The sequence below is a fragment of the Salvelinus fontinalis genome, chromosome 3 (assembly GCF_029448725.1).
Source record: "Salvelinus fontinalis isolate EN_2023a chromosome 3, ASM2944872v1, whole genome shotgun sequence".
NCBI classification, from domain to species: domain Eukaryota; kingdom Metazoa; phylum Chordata; class Actinopteri; order Salmoniformes; family Salmonidae; genus Salvelinus; species Salvelinus fontinalis.
This window is the reverse complement of record NC_074667.1, coordinates 65,697,994-65,721,589: the sequence shown is the minus strand read 5'-3', so window position 1 is coordinate 65,721,589 and position 23,596 is coordinate 65,697,994. Positions and strand designations below refer to the sequence as shown.

At 50.9% G+C, this 23,596-nt stretch overlaps 1 protein-coding gene across 5 annotated transcripts in view; it reads left to right on the top strand.

Annotated features, from left to right (window-relative positions):
- The window catches only part of LOC129851348 (sarcolemmal membrane-associated protein-like), a 199,886-nt gene that overhangs the window by 125,016 nt on the left and 51,274 nt on the right, over window positions 1–23,596 (top strand). For all 5 annotated transcript variants that reach the window (XM_055917818.1, XM_055917817.1, XM_055917821.1 and 2 more), the window contains one exon: window positions 16,461–16,578. In XM_055917818.1, coding sequence (XP_055773793.1) covers window positions 16,461–16,578 — 118 coding nt within the window. The remainder of the gene's footprint in view (window positions 1–16,460; window positions 16,579–23,596) is intronic.

The window sequence follows — 23,596 nt, the reverse complement described above, 5'->3', positions numbered from 1 at the left end:
AGCTGTGATGTAGAACACGTCACCAGACTCTCTAGTGGTGATGTAGAACACGTCACCAGACTCTAGTGGTGATGTAGAACACGTCACCAGACTCTCTAGTGGTGATGTAGAACACGTCACCAGACTCTAGTGGTGATGTAGAACACGTCACTAGACTCTCTAGTGGTGATGTAGAACACGTCACCAGACTCTCTAGTGGTGATGTAGAACACGTCACTAGACTCTCTAGTGGTGATGTAGAACACGTCACTAGACTCTCTAGTGGTGATGTAGAACACGTCACCAGACTCTCTAGTGGTGATGTAGAACACGTCACCAGACTCTCTAGTGGTGATGTAGAACACGTCACCAGACTCTCTAGTGGTGATGTAGAACACGTCACCAGACTCTCTAGTGGTGATGTAGAACACGTCACCAGACTCTCTAGTGGTGATGTAGAACACGTCACCAGACTCTCTAGCGGTGATGTAGAACACGTCACCAGACTCTCTAGCGGTGATGTAGAACACGTCACCAGACTCTCTAGCGGTGATGTAGAACACGTCACCAGACTCTCTAGTGGTGATGTAGAACACGTCACTAGACTCTCTAGTGGTGATGTAGAACACGTCACTAGACTCTCTAGTGGTGATGGAGAACACGTCACCAGACTCTCTAGTGGTGATGTAGAACACGTCACTAGACTCTCTAGTGGTGATGTAGAACACGTCACCAGACTCTCTAGTGGTGATGTAGAACACGTCACCAGACTCTCTAGTGGTGATGTAGAACACGTCACTAGACTCTCTAGTGGTGATGTAGAACACGTCACCAGACTCTCTAGTGGTGATGTAGAACACGTCACTAGACTCTCTAGTGGTGATGTAGAACACGTCACTAGACTCTCTAGTGGTGATGTAGAACACGTCACCAGACTCTCTAGTGGTGATGTAGAACACGTCACTAGACTCTCTAGTGGTGATGTAGAACACGTCACCAGACTCTCTAGTGGTGATGTAGAACACGTCACCAGACTCTCTAGTGGTGATGTAGAACACGTCACTAGACTCTAGTGGTGATGTAGAACACGTCACCAGACTCTCTAGTTGTGATGTAGAACACGTCACCAGACTCTCTAGTGGTGATGTAGAACACGTCACTAGACTCTAGTGGTGATGTAGAACACGTCACTAGACTCTCTAGTGGTGATGTAGAACACGTCACCAGACTCTCTAGTGGTGATGTAGAACACGTCACCAGACTCTAGTGGTGATGTAGAACACGTCACTAGACTCTCTAGTGGTGATGTAGAACACGTCACCAGACTCTAGTGGTGATGTAGAACACGTCACCAGACTCTCTAGTGGTGATGTAGAACACGTCACCAGACTCTAGTGGTGATGTAGAACACGTCACCAGACTCTCTAGTGGTGATGTAGAACACGTCACCAGACTCTCTAGTGGTGATGTAGAACACGTCACCAGACTCTCTAGTGGTGATGTAGAACACGTCACCAGACTCTCTAGTGGTGATGTAGAACACGTCACTAGACTCTCTAGTGGTGATGTAGAACACGTCACTAGACTCTCTAGTGGTGATGTAGAACACGTCACTAGACTCTCTAGTGGTGATGTAGAACACGTCACCAGACTCTCTAGTGGTGATGTAGAACACGTCACTAGACTCTAGTGGTGATGTAGAACACGTCACCAGACTCTCTAGTGGTGATGTAGAACACGTCACCAGACTCTAGTGGTGATGTAGAACACGTCACTAGACTCTCTAGTGGTGATGTAGAACACGTCACCAGACTCTAGTGGTGATGTAGAACACGTCACCAGACTCTCTAGTGGTGATGTAGAACACGTCACCAGACTCTAGTGGTGATGTAGAACACGTCACTAGACTCTCTAGTGGTGATGTAGAACACGTCACCAGACTCTAGTGGTGATGTAGAACACGTCACCAGACTCTCTAGTGGTGATGTAGAACACGTCACCAGACTCTCTAGTGGTGATGTAGAACACGTCACCAGACTCTCTAGTGGTGATGTAGAACACGTCACCAGACTCTCTAGTGGTGATGTAGAACACGTCACCAGACTCTAGTGGTGATGTAGAACACGTCACTAGACTCTCTAGTGGTGATGTAGAACACGTCACCAGACTCTCTAGTGGTGATGTAGAACACGTCACCAGACTCTAGTGGTGATGTAGAACACGTCACTAGACTCTCTAGTGGTGATGTAGAACACGTCACCAGACTCTAGTGGTGATGTAGAACACGTCACCAGACTCTCTAGCGGTGATGTAGAACACGTCACCAGACTCTCTAGCGGTGATGTAGAACACGTCACCAGACTCTCTAGCGGTGATGTAGAACACGTCACCAGACTCTCTAGCGGTGATGTAGAACACGTCACCAGACTCTCTAGTGGTGATGTAGAACACGTCACCAGACTCTAGTGGTGATGTAGAACACGTCACCAGACTCTCTAGTGGTGATGTAGAACACGTCACCAGACTCTAGTGGTGATGTAGAACACGTCACTAGACTCTCTAGTGGTGATGTAGAACACGTCACCAGACTCTCTAGTGGTGATGTAGAACACGTCACCAGACTCTCTAGTGGTGATGTAGAACACGTCACCAGACTCTCTAGTGGTGATGTAGAACACGTCACTAGACTCTCTAGTGGTGATGTAGAACACGTCACCAGACTCTAGTGGTGATGTAGAACACGTCACCAGACTCTCTAGCGGTGATGTAGAACACGTCACCAGACTCTCTAGCGGTGATGTAGAACACGTCACCAGACTCTCTAGCGGTGATGTAGAACACGTCACCAGACTCTCTAGTGGTGATGTAGAACACGTCACTAGACTCTCTAGTGGTGATGTAGAACACGTCACTAGACTCTCTAGTGGTGATGTAGAACACGTCACTAGACTCTCTAGTGGTGATGGAGAACACGTCACCAGACTCTCTAGTGGTGATGTAGAACACGTCACTAGACTCTCTAGTGGTGATGTAGAACACGTCACCAGACTCTCTAGTGGTGATGTAGAACACGTCACCAGACTCTCTAGTGGTGATGTAGAACACGTCACTAGACTCTCTAGTGGTGATGTAGAACACGTCACCAGACTCTCTAGTGGTGATGTAGAACACGTCACTCGACTCTCTAGTGGTGATATAGAACACGTCACTCGACTCTCTAGTGGTGATGTAGAACACGTCACTAGACTCTCTAGTGGTGATGTAGAACACGTCACTAGACTCTCTAGTGGTGATGTAGAACACGTCACCAGACTCTCTAGTGGTGATGTAGAACACGTCACCAGACTCTAGTGGTGATGTAGAACACGTCACCAGACTCTCTAGTGGTGATGTAGAACACGTCACTAGACTCTAGTGGTGATGTAGAACACGTCACCAGACTCTCTAGTGGTGATGTAGAACACGTCACCAGACTCTCTAGTGGTGATGTAGAACACGTCACCAGACTCTCTAGTGGTGATGTAGAACACGTCACTAGACTCTAGTGGTGATGTAGAACACGTCACTAGACTCTCTAGTGGTGATGTAGAACACTTCACCAGACTCTCTAGTGGTGATGTAGAACACGTCACCAGACTCTAGTGGTGATGTAGAACACATCACTAGACTCTCTAGTGGTGATGTAGAACACGTCACCAGACTCTCTAGTGGTGATGTAGAACACGTCACCAGACTCTCTAGTGGTGATGTAGAACACGTCACCAGACTCTAGTGGTGATGTAGAACACGTCACTAGACTCTCTAGTGGTGATGTAGAACACGTCACCAGACTCTAGTGGTGATGTAGAACACGTCACCAGACTCTCTAGTGGTGATGTAGAACACGTCACCAGACTCTCTAGTGGTGATGTAGAACACGTCACCAGACTCTAGTGGTGATGTAGAACACGTCACCAGACTCTAGTGGTGATGTAGAACACGTCACCAGACTCTAGTGGTGATGTAGAACACGTCACCAGACTCTCTAGTGGTGATGTAGAACACGTCACCAGACTCTCTAGTGGTGATGTAGAACACGTCACCAGACTCTCTAGTGGTGATGTAGAACACGTCACCAGACTCTCTAGTGGTGATGTAGAACACGTCACCAGACTCTCTAGTGGTGATGTAGAGCACGTCACCAGACTCTAGTGGTGATGTAGAACACGTCACCAGACTCTCTAGTGGTGATGTATAACACGTCACCAGACTCTAGTGGTGATGTAGAACACGTCACCAGACTCTCTAGTGGTGATGTAGAACACGTCACCAGACTCTAGTGGTGATGTAGAACACGTCACTAGACTCTCTAGTGGTGATGTAGAACACGTCACCAGACTCTAGTGGTGATGTAGAACACGTCACCAGACTCTCTAGTGGTGCTGTAGAACACGTCACCAGACTCTCTAGTGGTGATGTAGAACACGTCACCAGACTCTAGTGGTGATGTAGAACACGTCACCAGACTCTAGTGGTGATGTAGAACACGTCACCAGACTCTAGTGGTGATGTAGAACACGTCACCAGACTCTCTAGTGGTGATGTAGAACACGTCACCAGACTCTCTAGTGGTGATGTAGAACACGTCACTAGACTCTAGTGGTGATGTAGAACACGTCACTAGACTCTCTAGTGGTGATGTAGAACACGTCACCAGACTCTAGTGGTGATGTAGAACACGTCACCAGACTCTCTAGTGGTGATGTAGAACACGTCACTAGACTCTCTAGTGGTGATGTAGAACACGTCACCAGACTCTAGTGGTGATGTAGAACACGTCACCAGACTCTCTAGTGGTGATGTAGAACACGTCACCAGACTCTAGTGGTGATGTAGAACACGTCACCAGACTCTCTAGTGGTGATGTAGAACACGTCACTAGACTCTCTAGTGGTGATGTAGAACACGTCACCAGACTCTCTAGTGGTGATGTAGAACACGTCACCAGACTCTCTAGTGGTGATGTAGAACACGTCACCAGACTCTCTAGTGGTGATGTAGAACACGTCACCAGACTCTCTAGTGGTGATGTAGAACACGTCACCAGACTCTCTAGTGGTGATGTAGAACACGTCACCAGACTCTCTAGTGGTGATGTAGAACACGTCACCAGACTCTCTAGTGGTGATGTAGAACACGTCACCAGACTCTCTAGTGGTGATGTAGAACACGTCACCAGACTCTAGTGGTGATGTAGAACACGTCACCAGACTCTCTAGTGGTGATGTAGAACACGTCACCAGACTCTAGTGGTGATGTAGAACACGTCACCAGACTCTCTAGTGGTGATGTAGAACACGTCACCAGACTCTAGTGGTGATGTAGAACACGTCACTAGACTCTCTAGTGGTGATGTAGAACACGTCACCAGACTCTAGTGGTGATGTAGAACACGTCACCAGACTCTCTAGTGGTGATGTAGAACACGTCACCAGACTCTCTAGTGGTGATGTAGAACACGTCACCAGACTCTAGTGGTGATGTAGAACACGTCACCAGACTCTAGTGGTGATGTAGAACACGTCACCAGACTCTAGTGGTGATGTAGAACACGTCACCAGACTCTCTAGTGGTGATGTAGAACACGTCACCAGACTCTAGTGGTGATGTAGAACACGTCACCAGACTCTAGTGGTGATGTAGAACACGTCACTAGACTCTCTAGTGGTGATGTAGTACACGTCACCAGACTCTCTAGTGGTGATGTAGAACACGTCACCAGACTCTCTAGTGGTGATGTAGAACACGTCACCAGACTCTCTAGTGGTGATGTAGAACACGTCACTAGACTCTCTAGTGGTGATGTAGAACACGTCACTAGACTCTCTAGTGTTGATGTAGAACACGTCACCAGACTCTCTAGTGGTGATGTAGAACACGTCACCAGACTCTAGTGGTGATGTAGAACACGTCACCAGACTGTCTAGTGGTGATGTAGAACACGTCACCAGACTCTAGTGGTGATGTAGAACACGTCACCAGACTCTCTAGTGGTGATGTAGAACACGTCACCAGACTCTAGTGGTGATGTAGAACACGTCACCAGACTCTCTAGTGGTGATGTAGAACACGTCACCAGACTCTCTAGTGGTGATGTAGAACACGTCACCAGACTCTAGTGGTGATGTAGAACACGTCACCAGACTCTAGTGGTGATGTAGAACACGTCACCAGACTCTAGTGGTGATGTAGAACACGTCACCAGACTCTCTAGTGGTGATGTAGAACACGTCACCAGACTCTAGTGGTGATGTAGAACACGTCACCAGACTCTAGTGGTGATGTAGAACACGTCACTAGACTCTCTAGTGGTGATGTAGTACACGTCACCAGACTCTCTAGTGGTGATGTAGAACACGTCACCAGACTCTCTAGTGGTGATGTAGAACACGTCACCAGACTCTCTAGTGGTGATGTAGAACACGTCACTAGACTCTCTAGTGGTGATGTAGAACACGTCACTAGACTCTCTAGTGGTGATGTAGAACACGTCACTAGACTCTCTAGTGGTGATGTAGAACACGTCACCAGACTCTCTAGTGGTGATGTAGAACACGTCACTAGACTCTAGTGGTGATGTAGAACACGTCACCAGACTCTAGTGGTGATGTAGAACACGTCACCAGACTCTAGTGGTGATGTAGAACACGTCACTAGACTCTCTAGTGGTGATGTAGAACACGTCACCAGACTCTAGTGGTGATGTAGAACACGTCACTAGACTCTCTAGTGGTGATGTAGAACACGTCACCAGACTCTCTAGTGGTGATGTAGAACACGGCACCAGACTCTCTAGTGGTGATGTAGAACACGTCACCAGACTCTCTAGTGGTGATGTAGAACACGTCACCAGACTCTAGTGGTGATGTAGAACACGTCACCAGACTCTCTAGTGGTGATGTAGAACACGTCACCAGACTCTCTAGTGGTGATGTAGAACACGTCACCAGACTCTCTAGTGGTGATGTAGAACACGTCACCAGACTCTAGTGGTGATGTAGAACACGTCACTAGACTCTCTAGTGGTGATGTAGAACACGTCACCAGATACTCTAGTGGTGATGTAGAACACGTCACCAGACTCTCTAGTGGTGATGTAGAACACGTCACCAGACTCTCTAGTGGTGATGTAGAACACGTCACCAGACTCTCTAGTGGTGATGTAGAACACGTCACCAGACTCTAGTGGTGATGTAGAACACGTCACTAGACTCTCTAGTGGTGATGTAGAACACGTCACCAGACTCTCTAGTGGTGATGTAGAACACGTCACCAGACTCTAGTGGTGATGTAGAACACGTCACTAGACTCTCTAGTGGTGATGTAGAACACGTCACCAGACTCTAGTGGTGATGTAGAACACGTCACCAGACTCTCTAGTGGTGATGTAGAACACGTCACCAGACTCTCTAGCGGTGATGTAGAACACGTCACCAGACTCTCTAGCGGTGATGTAGAACACGTCACCAGACTCTAGCGGTGATGTAGAACACGTCACCAGACTCTCTAGCGGTGATGTAGAACACGTCACCAGACTCTAGTGGTGATGTAGAACACGTCACCAGACTCTCTAGTGGTGATGTAGAACACGTCACCAGACTCTAGTGGTGATGTAGAACACGTCACTAGACTCTCTAGTGGTGATGTAGAACACGTCACCAGACTCTCTAGTGGTGATGTAGAACACGTCACTAGACTCTCTAGTGGTGATGTAGAACACGTCACCAGACTCTCTAGTGGTGATGTAGAACACGTCACCAGACTCTCTAGTGGTGATGTAGAACACGTCACCAGACTCTCTAGTGGTGATGTAGAACACGTCACCAGACTCTCTAGTGGTGATGTAGAACACGTCACCAGACTCTCTAGTGGTGATGTAGAACACGTCACCAGACTCTCTAGTGGTGATGTAGAACACGTCACCAGACTCTCTAGCGGTGATGTAGAACACGTCACCAGACTCTCTAGCGGTGATGTAGAACACGTCACTAGACTCTCTAGTGGTGATGTAGAACACGTCACTAGACTCTCTAGTGGTGATGGAGAACACGTCACCAGACTCTCTAGTGGTGATGGAGAACACGTCACCAGACTCTAGTGGTGATGTAGAACACGTCACCAGACTCTCTAGTGGTGATGTAGAACACGTCACCAGACTCTCTAGTGGTGATGTAGAACACGTCACCAGACTCTCTAGTGGTGATGTAGAACACGTCACCAGACTCTAGTGGTGATGTAGAACACGTCACTAGACTCTCTAGTGGTGATGTAGAACACGTCACCAGACTCTCTAGTGGTGATGTAGAACACGTCACCAGACTCTCTAGTGGTGATGTAGAACACGTCACCAGACTCTCTAGTGGTGATGTAGAACACGTCACCAGACTCTCTAGTGGTGATGTAGAACACGTCACCAGACTCTAGTGGTGATGTAGAACACGTCACTAGACTCTCTAGTGGTGATGTAGAACACGTCACCAGACTCTCTAGTGGTGATGTAGAACACGTCACCAGACTCTAGTGGTGATGTAGAACACGTCACTAGACTCTCTAGTGGTGATGTAGAACACGTCACCAGACTCTAGTGGTGATGTAGAACACGTCACCAGACTCTCTAGTGGTGATGTAGAACACGTCACCAGACTCTCTAGCGGTGATGTAGAACACGTCACCAGACTCTCTAGCGGTGATGTAGAACACGTCACCAGACTCTAGCGGTGATGTAGAACACGTCACCAGACTCTCTAGCGGTGATGTAGAACACGTCACCAGACTCTAGTGGTGATGTAGAACACGTCACCAGACTCTCTAGTGGTGATGTAGAACACGTCACCAGACTCTAGTGGTGATGTAGAACACGTCACTAGACTCTCTAGTGGTGATGTAGAACACGTCACCAGACTCTCTAGTGGTGATGTAGAACACGTCACTAGACTCTCTAGTGGTGATGTAGAACACGTCACCAGACTCTCTAGTGGTGATGTAGAACACGTCACCAGACTCTCTAGTGGTGATGTAGAACACGTCACCAGACTCTCTAGTGGTGATGTAGAACACGTCACCAGACTCTCTAGTGGTGATGTAGAACACGTCACCAGACTCTCTAGCGGTGATGTAGAACACGTCACCAGACTCTCTAGCGGTGATGTAGAACACGTCACCAGACTCTCTAGCGGTGATGTAGAACACGTCACCAGACTCTCTAGCGGTGATGTAGAACACGTCACTAGACTCTCTAGTGGTGATGTAGAACACGTCACCAGACTCTCTAGTGGTGATGGAGAACACGTCACCAGACTCTCTAGTGGTGATGTAGAACACGTCACTAGACTCTCTAGTGGTGATGTAGAACACGTCACCAGACTCTCTAGTGGTGATGTAGAACACGTCACCAGACTCTCTAGTGGTGATGTAGAACACTTCACTCGACTCTCTAGTGGTGATGTAGAACACGTCACCAGACTCTCTAGTGGTGATGTAGAACACGTCACTAGACTCTCTAGTGGTGATGTAGAACACGTCACTAGACTCTCTAGTGGTGATGTAGAACACGTCACCAGACTCTCTAGTGGTGATGTAGAACACGTCACTAGACTCTCTAGTGGTGATGTAGAACACGTCACCAGACTCTCTAGTGGTGATGTAGAACACGTCACCAGACTCTCTAGTGGTGATGTAGAACACGTCACCAGACTCTAGTGGTGATGTAGAACACGTCACCAGACTCTCTAGTGGTGATGTAGAACACGTCACTAGACTCTAGTGGTGATGTAGAACACGTCACCAGACTCTCTAGTGGTGATGTAGAACACGTCACCAGACTCTCTAGTGGTGATGTAGAACACGTCACCAGACTCTCTAGTGGTGATGTAGAACACGTCACTAGACTCTAGTGGTGATGTAGAACACGTCACTAGACTCTCTAGTGGTGATGTAGAACACGTCACCAGACTCTCTAGTGGTGATGTAGAACACGTCACCAGACTCTAGTGGTGATGTAGAACACGTCACTAGACTCTCTAGTGGTGATGTAGAACACGTCACCAGACTCTCTAGTGGTGATGTAGAACACGTCACCAGACTCTCTAGTGGTGATGTAGAACACGTCACCAGACTCTAGTGGTGATGTAGAACACGTCACTAGACTCTCTAGTGGTGATGTAGAACACGTCACCAGACTCTAGTGGTGATGTAGAACACGTCACCAGACTCTCTAGTGGTGATGTAGAACACGTCACCAGACTCTAGTGGTGATGTAGAACACGTCACCAGACTCTCAGTGGTGATGTAGAACACGTCACCAGACTCTAGTGGTGATGTAGAACACGTCACCAGACTCTCTAGTGGTGATGTAGAACACGTCACCAGACTCTCTAGTGGTGATGTAGAACACGTCACCAGACTCTCTAGTGGTGATGTAGAACACGTCACCAGACTCTCTAGTGGTGATGTAGAACACGTCACCAGACTCTCTAGTGGTGATGTAGAACACGTCACCAGACTCTCTAGTGGTGATGTAGAACACGTCACCAGACTCTAGTGGTGATGTAGAACACGTCACCAGACTCTCTAGTGGTGATGTAGAACACGTCACCAGACTCTCTAGTGGTGATGTAGAACACGTCACCAGACTCTAGTGGTGATGTAGAACACGTCACCAGACTCTAGTGGTGATGTAGAACACGTCACTAGACTCTCTAGTGGTGATGTAGAACACGTCACCAGACTCTCTAGTGGTGATGTAGAACACGTCACCAGACTCTAGTGGTGATGTAGAACACGTCACCAGACTCTCTAGTGGTGATGTAGAACACGTCACCAGACTCTAGTGGTGATGTAGAACACGTCACCAGACTCTCTAGGGTGATGTAGAACACGTCACCAGACTCTAGTGGTGATGTAGAACACGTCACCAGACTCTCTGGTGATGTAGAACACGTCACCAGACTCTCTAGTGATGTAGAACACGTCACCAGACTCTCTAGTGGTGATGTAGAACACGTCACCAGACTCTAGTGGTGATGTAGAACACGTCACTAGACTCTCTAGTGGTGATGTAGAACACGTCACCAGACTCTCTAGTGGTGATGTAGAACACGTCACCAGACTCTCTAGTGGTGATGTAGAACACGTCACCAGACTCTAGTGGTGATGTAGAACACGTCACTAGACTCTCTAGTGGTGATGTAGAACACGTCACCAGACTCTAGTGGTGATGTAGAACACGTCACCAGACTCTCTAGTGGTGATGTAGAACACGTCACCAGACTCTAGTGGTGATGTAGAACACGTCACCAGACTCTAGTGGTGATGTAGAACACGTCACCAGACTCTAGTGGTGATGTAGAACACGTCACCAGACTCTAGTGGTGATGTAGAACACGTCACCAGACTCTCTAGTGGTGATGTAGAACACGTCACCAGACTCTCTAGTGGTGATGTAGAACACGTCACCAGACTCTCTAGTGGTGATGTAGAACACGTCACCAGACTCTCTAGTGGTGATGTAGAACACGTCACCAGACTCTAGTGGTGATGTAGAACACGTCACTAGACTCTCTAGTGGTGATGTAGAACACGTCACCAGACTCTCTAGTGGTGATGTAGAACACGTCACCAGACTCTCTAGTGGTGATGTAGAACACGTCACTAGACTCTCTAGTGGTGATGTAGAACACGTCACCAGACTCTCTAGTGGTGATGTAGAACACGTCACCAGACTCTCTAGTGGTGATGTAGAACACGTCACCAGACTCTCTAGTGGTGATGTAGAACACGTCACCAGACTCTCTAGTGGTGATGTAGAACACGTCACTAGACTCTCTAGTGGTGATGTAGAACACGTCACCAGACTCTAGTGGTGATGTAGAACACGTCACCAGACTCTAGTGGTGATGTAGAACACGTCACTAGACTCTCTAGTGGTGATGTAGAACACGTCACCAGACTCTCTAGTGGTGATGTAGAACACGTCACCAGACTCTCTAGTGGTGATGTAGAACACGTCACTAGACTCTAGTGGTGATGTAGAACACGTCACCAGACTCTCTAGTGGTGATGTAGAACACGTCACCAGACTCTAGTGGTGATGTAGAACACGTCACCAGACTCTCTAGTGATGTAGAACACGTCACTAGACTCTAGTGGTGATGTAGAACACGTCACCAGACTCTCTAGTGATGTAGAACACGTCACCAGACTCTCTAGTGATGTAGAACACGTCACCAGACTCTAGTGGTGATGTAGAACACGTCACTAGACTCTCTAGTGGTGATGTAGAACACGTCACCAGACTCTCTAGTGGTGATGTAGAACACGTCACCAGACTCTCTAGTGGTGATGTAGAACACGTCACCAGACTCTAGTGGTGATGTAGAACACGTCACTAGACTCTCTAGTGGTGATGTAGAACACGTCACCAGACTCTAGTGGTGATGTAGAACACGTCACCAGACTCTCTAGTGGTGATGTAGAACACGTCACCAGACTCTAGTGGTGATGTAGAACACGTCACCAGACTCTAGTGGTGATGTAGAACACGTCACCAGACTCTAGTGGTGATGTAGAACACGTCACCAGACTCTCTAGTGGTGATGTAGAACACGTCACCAGACTCTCTAGTGGTGATGTAGAACACGTCACCAGACTCTCTAGTGGTGATGTAGAACACGTCACCAGACTCTCTAGTGGTGATGTAGAACACGTCACCAGACTCTAGTGGTGATGTAGAACACGTCACCAGACTCTAGTGGTGATGTAGAACACGTCACCAGACTCTCTAGTGGTGATGTAGAACACGTCACCAGACTCTAGTGGTGATGTAGAACACGTCACCAGACTCTAGTGGTGATGTAGAACACGTCACCAGACTCTAGTGGTGATGTAGAACACGTCACTAGACTCTCTAGTGGTGATGTAGAACACGTCACCAGACTCTCTAGTGGTGATGTAGAACACGTCACTAGACTCTCTAGTGGTGATGTAGAACACGTCACTAGACTCTAGTGGTGATGTAGAACATGTCACCAGACTCTCTAGTGGTGATGTAGAACACGTCACCAGACTCTCTAGTGGTGATGTAGAACACGTCACCAGACTCTCTAGTGATGTAGAACACGTCACTAGACTCTAGTGGTGATGTAGAACACGTCACCAGACTCTCTAGTGGTGATGTAGAACACGTCACTAGACTCTCTAGTGGTGATGTAGAACACGTCACCAGACTCTCTAGTGGTGATGTAGAACACGTCACCAGACTCTCTAGTGGTGATGTAGAACACGTCACCAGACTCTAGTGGTGATGTAGAACACGTCACCAGACTCTAGTGGTGATGTAGAACACGTCACCAGACTCTAGTGGTGATGTAGAACACGTCACCAGACTCTCTAGTGGTGATGTAGAACACGTCACCAGACTCTCTAGTGGTGATGTAGAACACGTCACCAGACTCTCTAGTGGTGATGTAGAACACGTCACCAGACTCTCTAGTGGTGATGTAGAACACGTCACCAGACTCTAGTGGTGATGTAGAACACGTCACCAGACTCTCTAGTGGTGATGTAGAACACGTCACCAGACTCTAGTGGTGATGTAGAACACGTCACCAGACTCTAGTGGTGATGTAGAACACGTCACCAGACTCTAGTGGTGATGTAGAACACGTCACCAGACTCTCTAGTGGTGATGTAGAACACGTCACCAGACTCTCTAGTGGTGATGTAGAACACGTCACCAGACTCTCTAGTGGTGATGTAGAACACGTCACTAGACTCTCTAGTGGTGATGTAGAACACGTCACTAGACTCTCTAGTGGTGATGTAGAACACGTCACCAGACTCTCTAGTGGTGATGTAGAACACGTCACCAGACTCTCTAGCGGTGATGTAGAACACGTCACCAGACTCTCTAGTGGTGATGTAGAACACGTCACCAGACTCTCTAGTGGTGATGTAGAACACGTCACCAGACTCTCTAGTGGTGATGTAGAACACGTCACCAGACTCTAGTGGTGATGTAGAACACGTCACCAGACTCTCTAGTGGTGATGTAGAACACGTCACCAGACTCTCTAGTGGTGATGTAGAACACGTCACCAGACTCTCTAGTGGTGATGTAGAACACGTCACCAGACTCTCTAGTGGTGATGTAGAACACGTCACCAGACTCTCTAGTGGTGATGTAGAACACGTCACCAGACTCTCTAGTGGTGATGTAGAACACGTTACCAGACTCTAGTGGTGATGTAGAACACGTCACCAGACTCTCTAGTGGTGATGTAGAACACGTCACCAGACTCTCTAGTGGTGATGTAGAACACGTCACCAGACTCTAGTGGTGATGTAGAACACGTCACCAGACTCTCTAGTAGTGATGTAGAACACGTCACCAGACTCTCTAGTGGTGATGTAGAACACGTCACCAGACTCTCTAGTGATGTAGAACACGTCACCAGACTCTCTAGTGGTGATGTAGAACACGTCACTAGACTCTAGTGGTGATGTAGAACACGTCACCAGACTCTAGTGGTGATGTAGAACACGTCACCAGACTCTCTAGTGGTGATGTAGAACACGTCACCAGACTCTCTAGTGGTGATGTAGAACACGTCACCAGACTCTCTAGTGGTGATGTAGAACACGTCACTAGACTCTCTAGTGGTGATGTAGAACACGTCACTAGACTCTCTAGTGGTGATGTAGAACACGTCACCAGACTCTCTAGTGGTGATGTAGAACACGTCACCAGACTCTCTAGCGGTGATGTAGAACACGTCACCAGACTCTCTAGTGGTGATGTAGAACACGTCACCAGACTCTCTAGTGGTGATGTAGAACACGTCACCAGACTCTCTAGTGGTGATGTAGAACACGTCACCAGACTCTCTAGTGGTGATGTAGAACACGTCACCAGACTCTAGTGGTGATGTAGAACACGTCACCAGACTCTCTAGTGGTGATGTAGAACACGTCACCAGACTCTCTAGTGGTGATGTAGAACACGTTACCAGACTCTAGTGGTGATGTAGAACACGTCACCAGACTCTCTAGTGGTGATGTAGAACACGTCACCAGACTCTCTAGTGGTGATGTAGAACACGTCACCAGACTCTAGTGGTGATGTAGAACACGTCACCAGACTCTCTAGTAGTGATGTAGAACACGTCACCAGACTCTCTAGTGGTGATGTAGAACACGTCACCAGACTCTCTAGTGATGTAGAACACGTCACCAGACTCTCTAGTGGTGATGTAGAACACGTCACTAGACTCTAGTGGTGATGTAGAACACGTCACCAGACTCTAGTGGTGATGTAGAACACGTCACCAGACTCTCTAGTGATGTAGAAGCCTCCTTCACTCATGCTATCAAACATACCCTCTTAAAACTGACTATCCTACCGATCCTTGACTTCGGGGATGTCATTTACAAAATAGCCTCCAACACTCTACTCAACAAATTGGATGCAATCTATCACAGTGCCACCCGTTTTGTCACCAAAGCCCCATAAACCACCCACCACTGTGACCTGTACACTCTCGTTGGCTGGCCCTCGCTTCATATTCGTCGCCAAACCCACTGGCTCCAGGTCATCTACAAGACCCTGCTAGGTAAAGTCCCCCCTTCTCTCAGCTCACTGGTCACCATAGCAGCACCCACCTGCAGCACGCGCTCAAGCAGGTATATTTAACTGGTCATCCCCAAAGCCTATTCCTCCTTTGGCTGCCTTTCCTTCCAGTTCTCTGCTGCCAATGACTGGAACGAAATGCAAAAATCGCTGAAGTTGGAAACTCATATCTCTCTCACTAACTTTAAGCACCAGCTGTCAGAGCAGCTAACTGATCGCTGCAGCTGTACATAGCTCATCTGTAAAAAGCCCACCTTCGCTACTATGGCCTATTTATTGCCTTACCTCCTTACTCCATTTGCACACACTGTATATAGATTTTTCTGGTATTGAGTGTACTTTTGTTTATTCCATGTGTAACTCTGTGTTGTTGTTTGTGTCGAACTGCTTTGATTTATCTTGGCCAGGTCGCAGTTGTAAATGAGAACTTGTTCTCAACTGGCCTACATGGTTAAAGAAATTTGAAATTAAAAAATATTTCCAATGACGGCCTACCAAAAGGCAGAAGGCCTCCTGCGGGGACGGTGGCCTGGGATTAATAAAAAATACAATATAAATATAGGACATAACACACATCACAAGAGAGACAACAGAGAAACCTAAGACAACAGCATGGTAGCAACACAACATGGCAGCAGCACAAAACATGGTACCTACTGCCATATCCCGTACCATACTACCTACTACCATGTTGCCTTCATCCTGTCTGTTACATGTCAACAAATGGCTCAAGAAGAATGTTATGAATGTTTTTAAGGCTCTATGACTGTTCATAGAGGATCAGCTGTTGTAACCGGTCTACGTCTCCTCTCTGTAGGGGAGGTGGAGCGTCTTCAGAAGGGCTGGTCCGGTCTGCAGCAGGAGTGTGACTGTCTCCGTTCTGAGAAGACTACCCTGGTGAACAGACTGCACAGACTGGAGACTGACCTGGACAGGTGGGTCTACACACTGCAGATTTGGGGGGGGGACTGTCAACTGAACACCGTAGCCGTCACACTAGACATGTTAGGGGGTGGGTTGAGGTCACTCCCACCGCTGCCTGTACAAGGTGGGTTGAGGTCACTCCCACCGCTGCCTGTACAAGGTGGGTTGAGGTCACTCCCACCGCTGCCTGTACCAGGTGGGTTGAGGTCACTCCAACCGCTGCCTGTACAAGGTGGGTTGAGGTCACTCTCACCGCTGCCTGTACAAGGTACAGGGTTGAGGTCACTCCCACCGCTGCCTGTACAAGGTACAGGGTTGAGGTCACTCCCACCGCTGCCTGTACCAGGTGGGTTGAGGTCACTCCCACCGCTGCCTGTACAAGGTACAGGGTTGAGGTCACTCCCACCGCTGCCTGTACCAGGTGGGTTGAGGTCACTCCCACCGCTGCCTGTACAAGGTACAGGGTTGAGGTCACTCCCACCGCTGCCTGTACCAGGTGGGTTGAGGTCACTCTCACCGCTGCCTGTACAAGGTACAGGGTTGAGGTCACTCCCACCGCTGCCTGTACCAGGTGGGTTGAGGTCACTCCCACCGCTGCCTGTACAAGGTACAGGGTTGAGGTCACTCCCACCGCTGCCTGTACCAGGTGGGTTGAGGTCACTCCCACCGCTGCCTGTACAAGGTACAGGGTTGAGGTCACTCCCACCGCTGCCTGTACCAGGTGGGTTGAGGTCACTCCCACCGCTGCCTGTACCAGGTGGGTTGAGGTCACTCCCACCGCTGCCTGTACCAGGTGGGTTGAGGTCACTCTCACCGCTGCCTGTACCAGGTGGGTTGAGGTCACTCCCACCGCTAACTGTACAAGGTGGGTTGAGGTCACTCCCACCGCTGCCTGTACAAGGTACAGGGTTGAGGTCACTCCCACCGCTGCCTGTACAAGGTACAGGGTTGAGGTCACTCCCACCGCTGCCTGTACCAGGTGGGTTGAGGTCACTCCCACCGCTGCCTGTACAAGGTGGGTTGAGGTCACTCCCACCGCTGCCTGTACCAGGTGGGTTGAGGTCACTCTCACCGCTGCCTGTACCAGGTGGGTTGAGGTCACTCCATCCGCTGCATGTACCAGGTGGGTTGAGGTCACTCTCACCGCTGCCTGTACCAGGTGGGTTGAGGTCACTCCCACCGCTGCCTGTACAAGGTGGGTTGAGGTCACTCCCACCGCTGCCTGTACCAGGTGGGTTGAGGTCACTCTCACCGCTGCCTGTACCAGGTGGGTTGAGGTCACCCCATAGGGGGAACAGCAGTATGATCAAATCAAATCAAGTTTATTTTATACAGCCCTTCGTATATCAGCTAATATATCGAAGTGCTGTACAGAAACCCAGCCTAAAACCCCAAAACAGCAAGCAATGCAGGTGTAGAAGCACGGTGGCTAGGGAAAAACTCCCTAGAAAGGCCAAAACCTAGGAAGAAACATAGAGAGGAACCAGGCTATGAGGGGTGGCCAGTCCTCTTCTGGCTGAGCCGGGTGGAGATTATAACAGAACATGGCCAAGATGTTCAAATGTTCATAAATGACAAGCATGGTCAAATAATAATCAGGAATAATTTTCAGTTGGCTTTTCATAGCCGATCATTAAGAGTTGAAAACAGCAGGTCTGGGACAGGTAGGGGTTCCATAACCGCAGGCAGAACAGTTGAAACTGGAATAGCAGCAGTATGAGGGGATGACCAGCAGTATTATCATTGAGGAGGTGGGGGGGGGGTGACCATAGGGGGAACAGCAGTATGATAATTGAGGAGGTGGGGGGGTGACCATGGGGGGAACAGCAGTATGATCATTGAGGGGGGGGGGGGGGTGACCATAGGGGGAACAGCAGTATTATCATTGAGGAGGTGGGGGGGATGACCATAGGGGGAACAGCAGTATGATCATTGAGGAGGTGGGGGGGGGGGTGACCATAGGGGAACAGCAGTATTATCATTGAGGAGGTGGGGGGGGGGTGACCATAGGGGGAACAGCAGTATTATCATTGAGGAGGTGGGGGGGGGGTGACCATAGGGGGAACAGCAGTATTATCATTGAGGAGGGGGGGGGGGGGGGGTGACCATAGGGGGAACAGCAGTATTATCATTGAGGAGGTGGGGGGGGGTGACCATAGGGGGAACAGCAGTATTATCATAGAGGAGGTGGGGGGATGACCATAGGGGAAACAGCAGTATTATCATTGAGGAGGTGGGGGGGGGAGGGGGTGACCATAGGGGGAACAGCAGTATTATCATTGAGGAGGTGGGGGGGGGGTGACCATAGGGGGAACAGCAGTATTATCATTGAGGAGGGGGGGGGGGGGGGGGGTGACCATAGGGGGAACAGCAGTATTATCATTGAGGAGGTGGGGGATGACCATAAGGGGAACAGCAGTATTATCATTGAGGAGGTGGGGGGATGACCATAGGGGGAACAGCAGTATTATCATTGAGGAGGTGGGGGGATGACCATAGGGGGAACAGCAGTAATATCATTGAGGAGGTGGGGGGGGGTGACCATAAGGGGAACAGCAGTATTATCATTGAGGAGGTGGGGGGATGACCATAGGGGGAACAGCAGTATTATCATTGAGGAGGGGGGGGGGGGGGTGACCATAAGGGGAACAGCAGTATTATCATTGAGGAGGTGGGGGGATGACCATAGGGGGAACAGCAGTATTATCATTGAGGAGGTGGGGGGATGACCATAGGGGGAACAGCAGTATGATCATTGAGGAGGTGGGGGGGTGACCATAGGGGGAACAGCAGTAATATCATTGAGGAGGTGGGGGGGGATGACCATAGGGGGAACAGCAGTATTATCATTGAGGAGGTGGGGGGGTGACCATAGGGGGAACAGCAGTATGATCATTGAGGAGGTGGGAGGGGGGGGGGGGGTGACCATAGGGGGAACAGCAGTATGATCATTGAGGAGGTGGGGGGGGATGACCATAGGGGGAACAGCAGCATTATCATTGAGGAGGGGGGGGGGGGGGGTGACCGTAGGGGGAACAGCAGTATGATCATTGAGGAGGTGGGGGGGGTGACCATAGGGGGAACAGCAGTATTATCATTGAGGAGGTGGGGGGGTGACCATAGGGGGAACACCATTATTATCATTGAGGAGGTGGGGGGGGTGACCATAGGGGGAACAGCAGTATTATCATTGAGGAGGTGGGGGGGGTGACCATAGGGGGAACAGCAGTATTATCATTGAGGAGGTGGGGGGGTGACCATAGGGGGAACAGCAGTATGATCATTGAGGAGGTGGGGGGGGATGACCATAGGGGGAACAGCAGCATTATCATTGAGGAGGGGGGGTGACCGTAGGGGGAACAGCAGTATGATCATTGAGGAGGTGGGGGGGGGTGACCATAGGGGGAACAGCAGTATTATCATTGAGGAGGTGGGGGGGGATGACCATAGGGGGAACAGCAGTATTATCATTGAGGAGGTGGGCGGGTGACCATAGGGGGAACAGCAGTATGATCATTGAGGAGGTGGGGGGGGGGGGGGGTGACCATAGGGGGAACAGCAGTATTATCATTGAGGAGGTGGGGGGGGGGGGGGGGGGGGGTGACCATAGGGGGAAAAGCAGTATGATCATTGAGGAGGTGGGGGGGGATGACCATAGGGGGAACAGCAGCATTATCATTGAGGAGGGGGGGGTGACCGTAGGGGGAACAGCAGTATGATCATTGAGGAGGTGGGGGGGGTGACCATAGGGGGAACAGCAGTATTATCATTGAGGAGGTGGGGGGGGTGACCATAGGGGGAACAGCAGCATTATCATTGAGGAGGGGGGGGGTGACCGTAGGGGGAACAGCAGTATGATCATTGAGGAGGTGGGGGGGGTGACCATAGGGGGAACAGCAGTATTATCATTGAGGAGGGGGGGTGACCATAGGGGGAACACCATTATTATCATTGAGGAGGTGGGGGGGGGGGGGTGACCATAGGGGGAACAGCAGTATTATCATTGAGGAGGTGGGGGGGGGTGACCATAGGGGGAACAGCAGTATTATCATTGAGGAGGTGGGGGGGGTGACCATAGGGGGAACAGCAGTATTATCATTGAGGAGGTGGGGGGGGTGACCATAGGGGGAACAGCAGTATTATCATTGAGGAGGTGGGGGGGGGTGACCATAGGGGGAACAGCAGTATTATCATTGAGGAGGTGGGGGGGGTGACCATAGGGGGAACAGCAGTATTATCATTGAGGAGGTGGGGGGGTGACCATAGGGGGAACAGCAGTATTATCATTGAGGAGGTGGGGGGGGGTGACCATAGGGGGAACAGCAGTATTATCATTGAGGAGGTGGGGGGAGATGACCATAGGGGGAACAGCAGTATTATCATTGAGGAGGTGGGGGGGGTGACCATAGGGGGAACAGCAGTATTATCATTGAGGAGGTGGGGGGGGTGACCATAGGGGGAACAGCAGTATTATCATTGAGGAGGTGGGGGGGGGGTGACCATAGGGGGAACAGCAGTATTATCATTGAGGAGGTGGGGGGGGGGGTGACCATAGGGGGAACAGCAGTATTATCATTGAGGAGGTGGGGGGGGGTGACCATAGGGGGAACAGCAGTATTATCATTGAGGAGGTGGGGGGGTGACCATAGGGGGAACAGCAGTATTATCATTGAGGAGGTGGGGGGGGTGACCATAGGGGGAACAGCAGTATGATCATTGAGGAGGTGGGGGGGTGACCATAGGGGGAACAGCAGTATGATCATTGAGGAGGTGGGGGGGATGACCATAGGGGGAACAGTGGGGGGAGTAGCAGGTAAGGTTAGTGAGAGTTGGGGGAGGGGGGAGCAGGTAGCTAAGTAGTGGTGGCTATTCAGCAGCCTGATGGTCTGTGGGTATAAACTATTGTCCAGGCTTACAGTATTTGCCCTCGTCTGAGTGATTGAAGCAGGGAGGACAGGGCGTGGCAGGGAGGACAGGGCGTGGCAGGGAGGACAGGGCGTGGCAGGGAGGACAGGGCGTGGCAGGGAGGACAGGGCGTGGCTGTGGTGCAGGGCGTGGCAGGGAGGACAGGGCGTGGCTGTGGTGCAGGGCGTGGCAGGGAGGACAGGGCGTGGCTGTGGTGCAGGACGTGGCAGGGAGGACAGGGCGTGGCTGTGGTGCAGGGCGTGGCAGGGAGGACAGGGCGTGGCTGTGGTGCAGGACGTGGCAGGGAGGACAGGGCGTGGCTGTGGTGCAGGACGTGGCAGGGAGGACAGGGCGTGGCAGGGAGGACAGGGCGTGGCTGTGGTGCAGGGCGTGGCAGGGAGGACAGGGCGTGGCTGTGGTGCAGGACGTGGCAGGGAGGACAGGGCGTGGCTGTGGTGCAGGGCGTGGCAGGGAGGACAGGGCGTGGCTGGGAGGACAGGGCGTGGCTGGGAGGACAGGGCGTGGCTGGGAGGACAGGGCGTGGCTGGGAGGACAGGGCGTGGCAGGGAGGACAGGGCGTGGCTGTGGTGCAGGGCGTGGCTGGGGTGCAGGGCGTGGCAGGGAGGACAGGGCGTGGCTGTGGTGCAGGGCGTGGCAGGGAGGACAGGGCGTGGCTGTGGTGCAGGGCGTGGCTGGGGTGCAGGGCGTGGCTGGGGTGCAGGGCGTGGCAGGGAGGACAGGGCGTGGCTGTGGTGCAGGGCGTGGCAGGGAGGACAGGGCGTGGCTGTGGTGCAGGGCGTGGCTGGGGTGCAGGGCGTGGCAGGGAGGACAGGTCGTGGCAGGGGTGATCTTCTTGGCCTTCCAGTGTCAACTGGTGTTGTAGGTGTCCTGTTAGGCAGGCAGTGGTCACCCAGCGTTCAGCTGCATCTCTGAAGTGCTTTGTGGTCCGTGGATCAGAACGTGTGCTCTCTGGCGCTCCTGTAGAACACTGAGGGCCCTCTGGGATAGGCCGAATTTCTTCAGCATCCTGAGATTGAAGAGTCGCTGTTGTTTCTTCACTACGGTGTTCATGTGGTTAGACATTTCAGCATCTCTCCCAGGTGGCTGGACTAGCAGGTAGTAACTGTGTGGGGTAGAGGTGGCTGGACTAGCAGGTAGTAACTGTGTGGGGTAGAGGTGGCTGGACTAGCAGGTAGTAACTGTCTGGGTGTGGGGTAGAGGTGGCTGGACTAGCAGGTAGTAACTGTGTGGGGTAGAGGTGGCTGGACTAGCAGGTAGTAACTGTGTGGGGTAGAGGTGGCTGGGCTAGCAGGTAGTAACTGTGTGGGGTAGAGGTGGCTGGACTAGCAGGTAGTAACTGTGTGGGGTAGAGGTGGCTGGACTAGTGGTAGTAACTGTCTGGGTGTGGGGTAGAGGTGGCTGGGCTAGCAGGTAGTAACTGTCTGGGTGTGGGGTAGAGGTGGCTGGACTAGCAGGTAGTAACTGTCTGGGTGTGGGGTAGAGGTGGCTGGACTAGCAGGTAGTAACTGTCTGGGTGTGGGGTAGAGGTGGCTGGGCTAGCAGGTAGTAACTGTCTGGGTGTGGGGTAGAGGTGGCTGGACTAGCAGGTAGTAACTGTCTGGGTGTGGGGTAGAGGTGGCTGGACTAGCAGGTAGTAACTGTCTGGGTGTGGGGTAGAGGTGGCTGGACTAGTGGTAGTAACTGTCTGGGTGTGGGGTAGAGGTGGCTGGACTAGTGGTAGTAACTGTCTGGGTGTGGGGTAGAGGTGGCTGGACTAGCAGGTAGTACCTGTCTGGGTGTGGGGTAGAGGTGGCTGGACTAGCAGGTAGTAACTGTCTGGGTGTGGGGTAGAGGTGGCTGGACTAGCAGGTAGTAACTGTCTGGGTGTGGGGTAGAGGTGGCTGGACTAGCAGGTAGTACCTGTCTGGGTGTGGGGTAGAGGTGGCTGGGCTAGCAGGTAGTAACTGTCTGGGTGTGGGGTAGAGGTGGCTGGACAAGTGGTAGTAACTGTGTGGGGTAGAGGTGGCTGGACTAGTGGTAGTAACTGTGTGGGGTAGAGGTGGCTGGACTAGTGGTAGTAACTGTGTGGGGTAGAGGTGGCTAGACTAGCAGGTAGTAACTGTC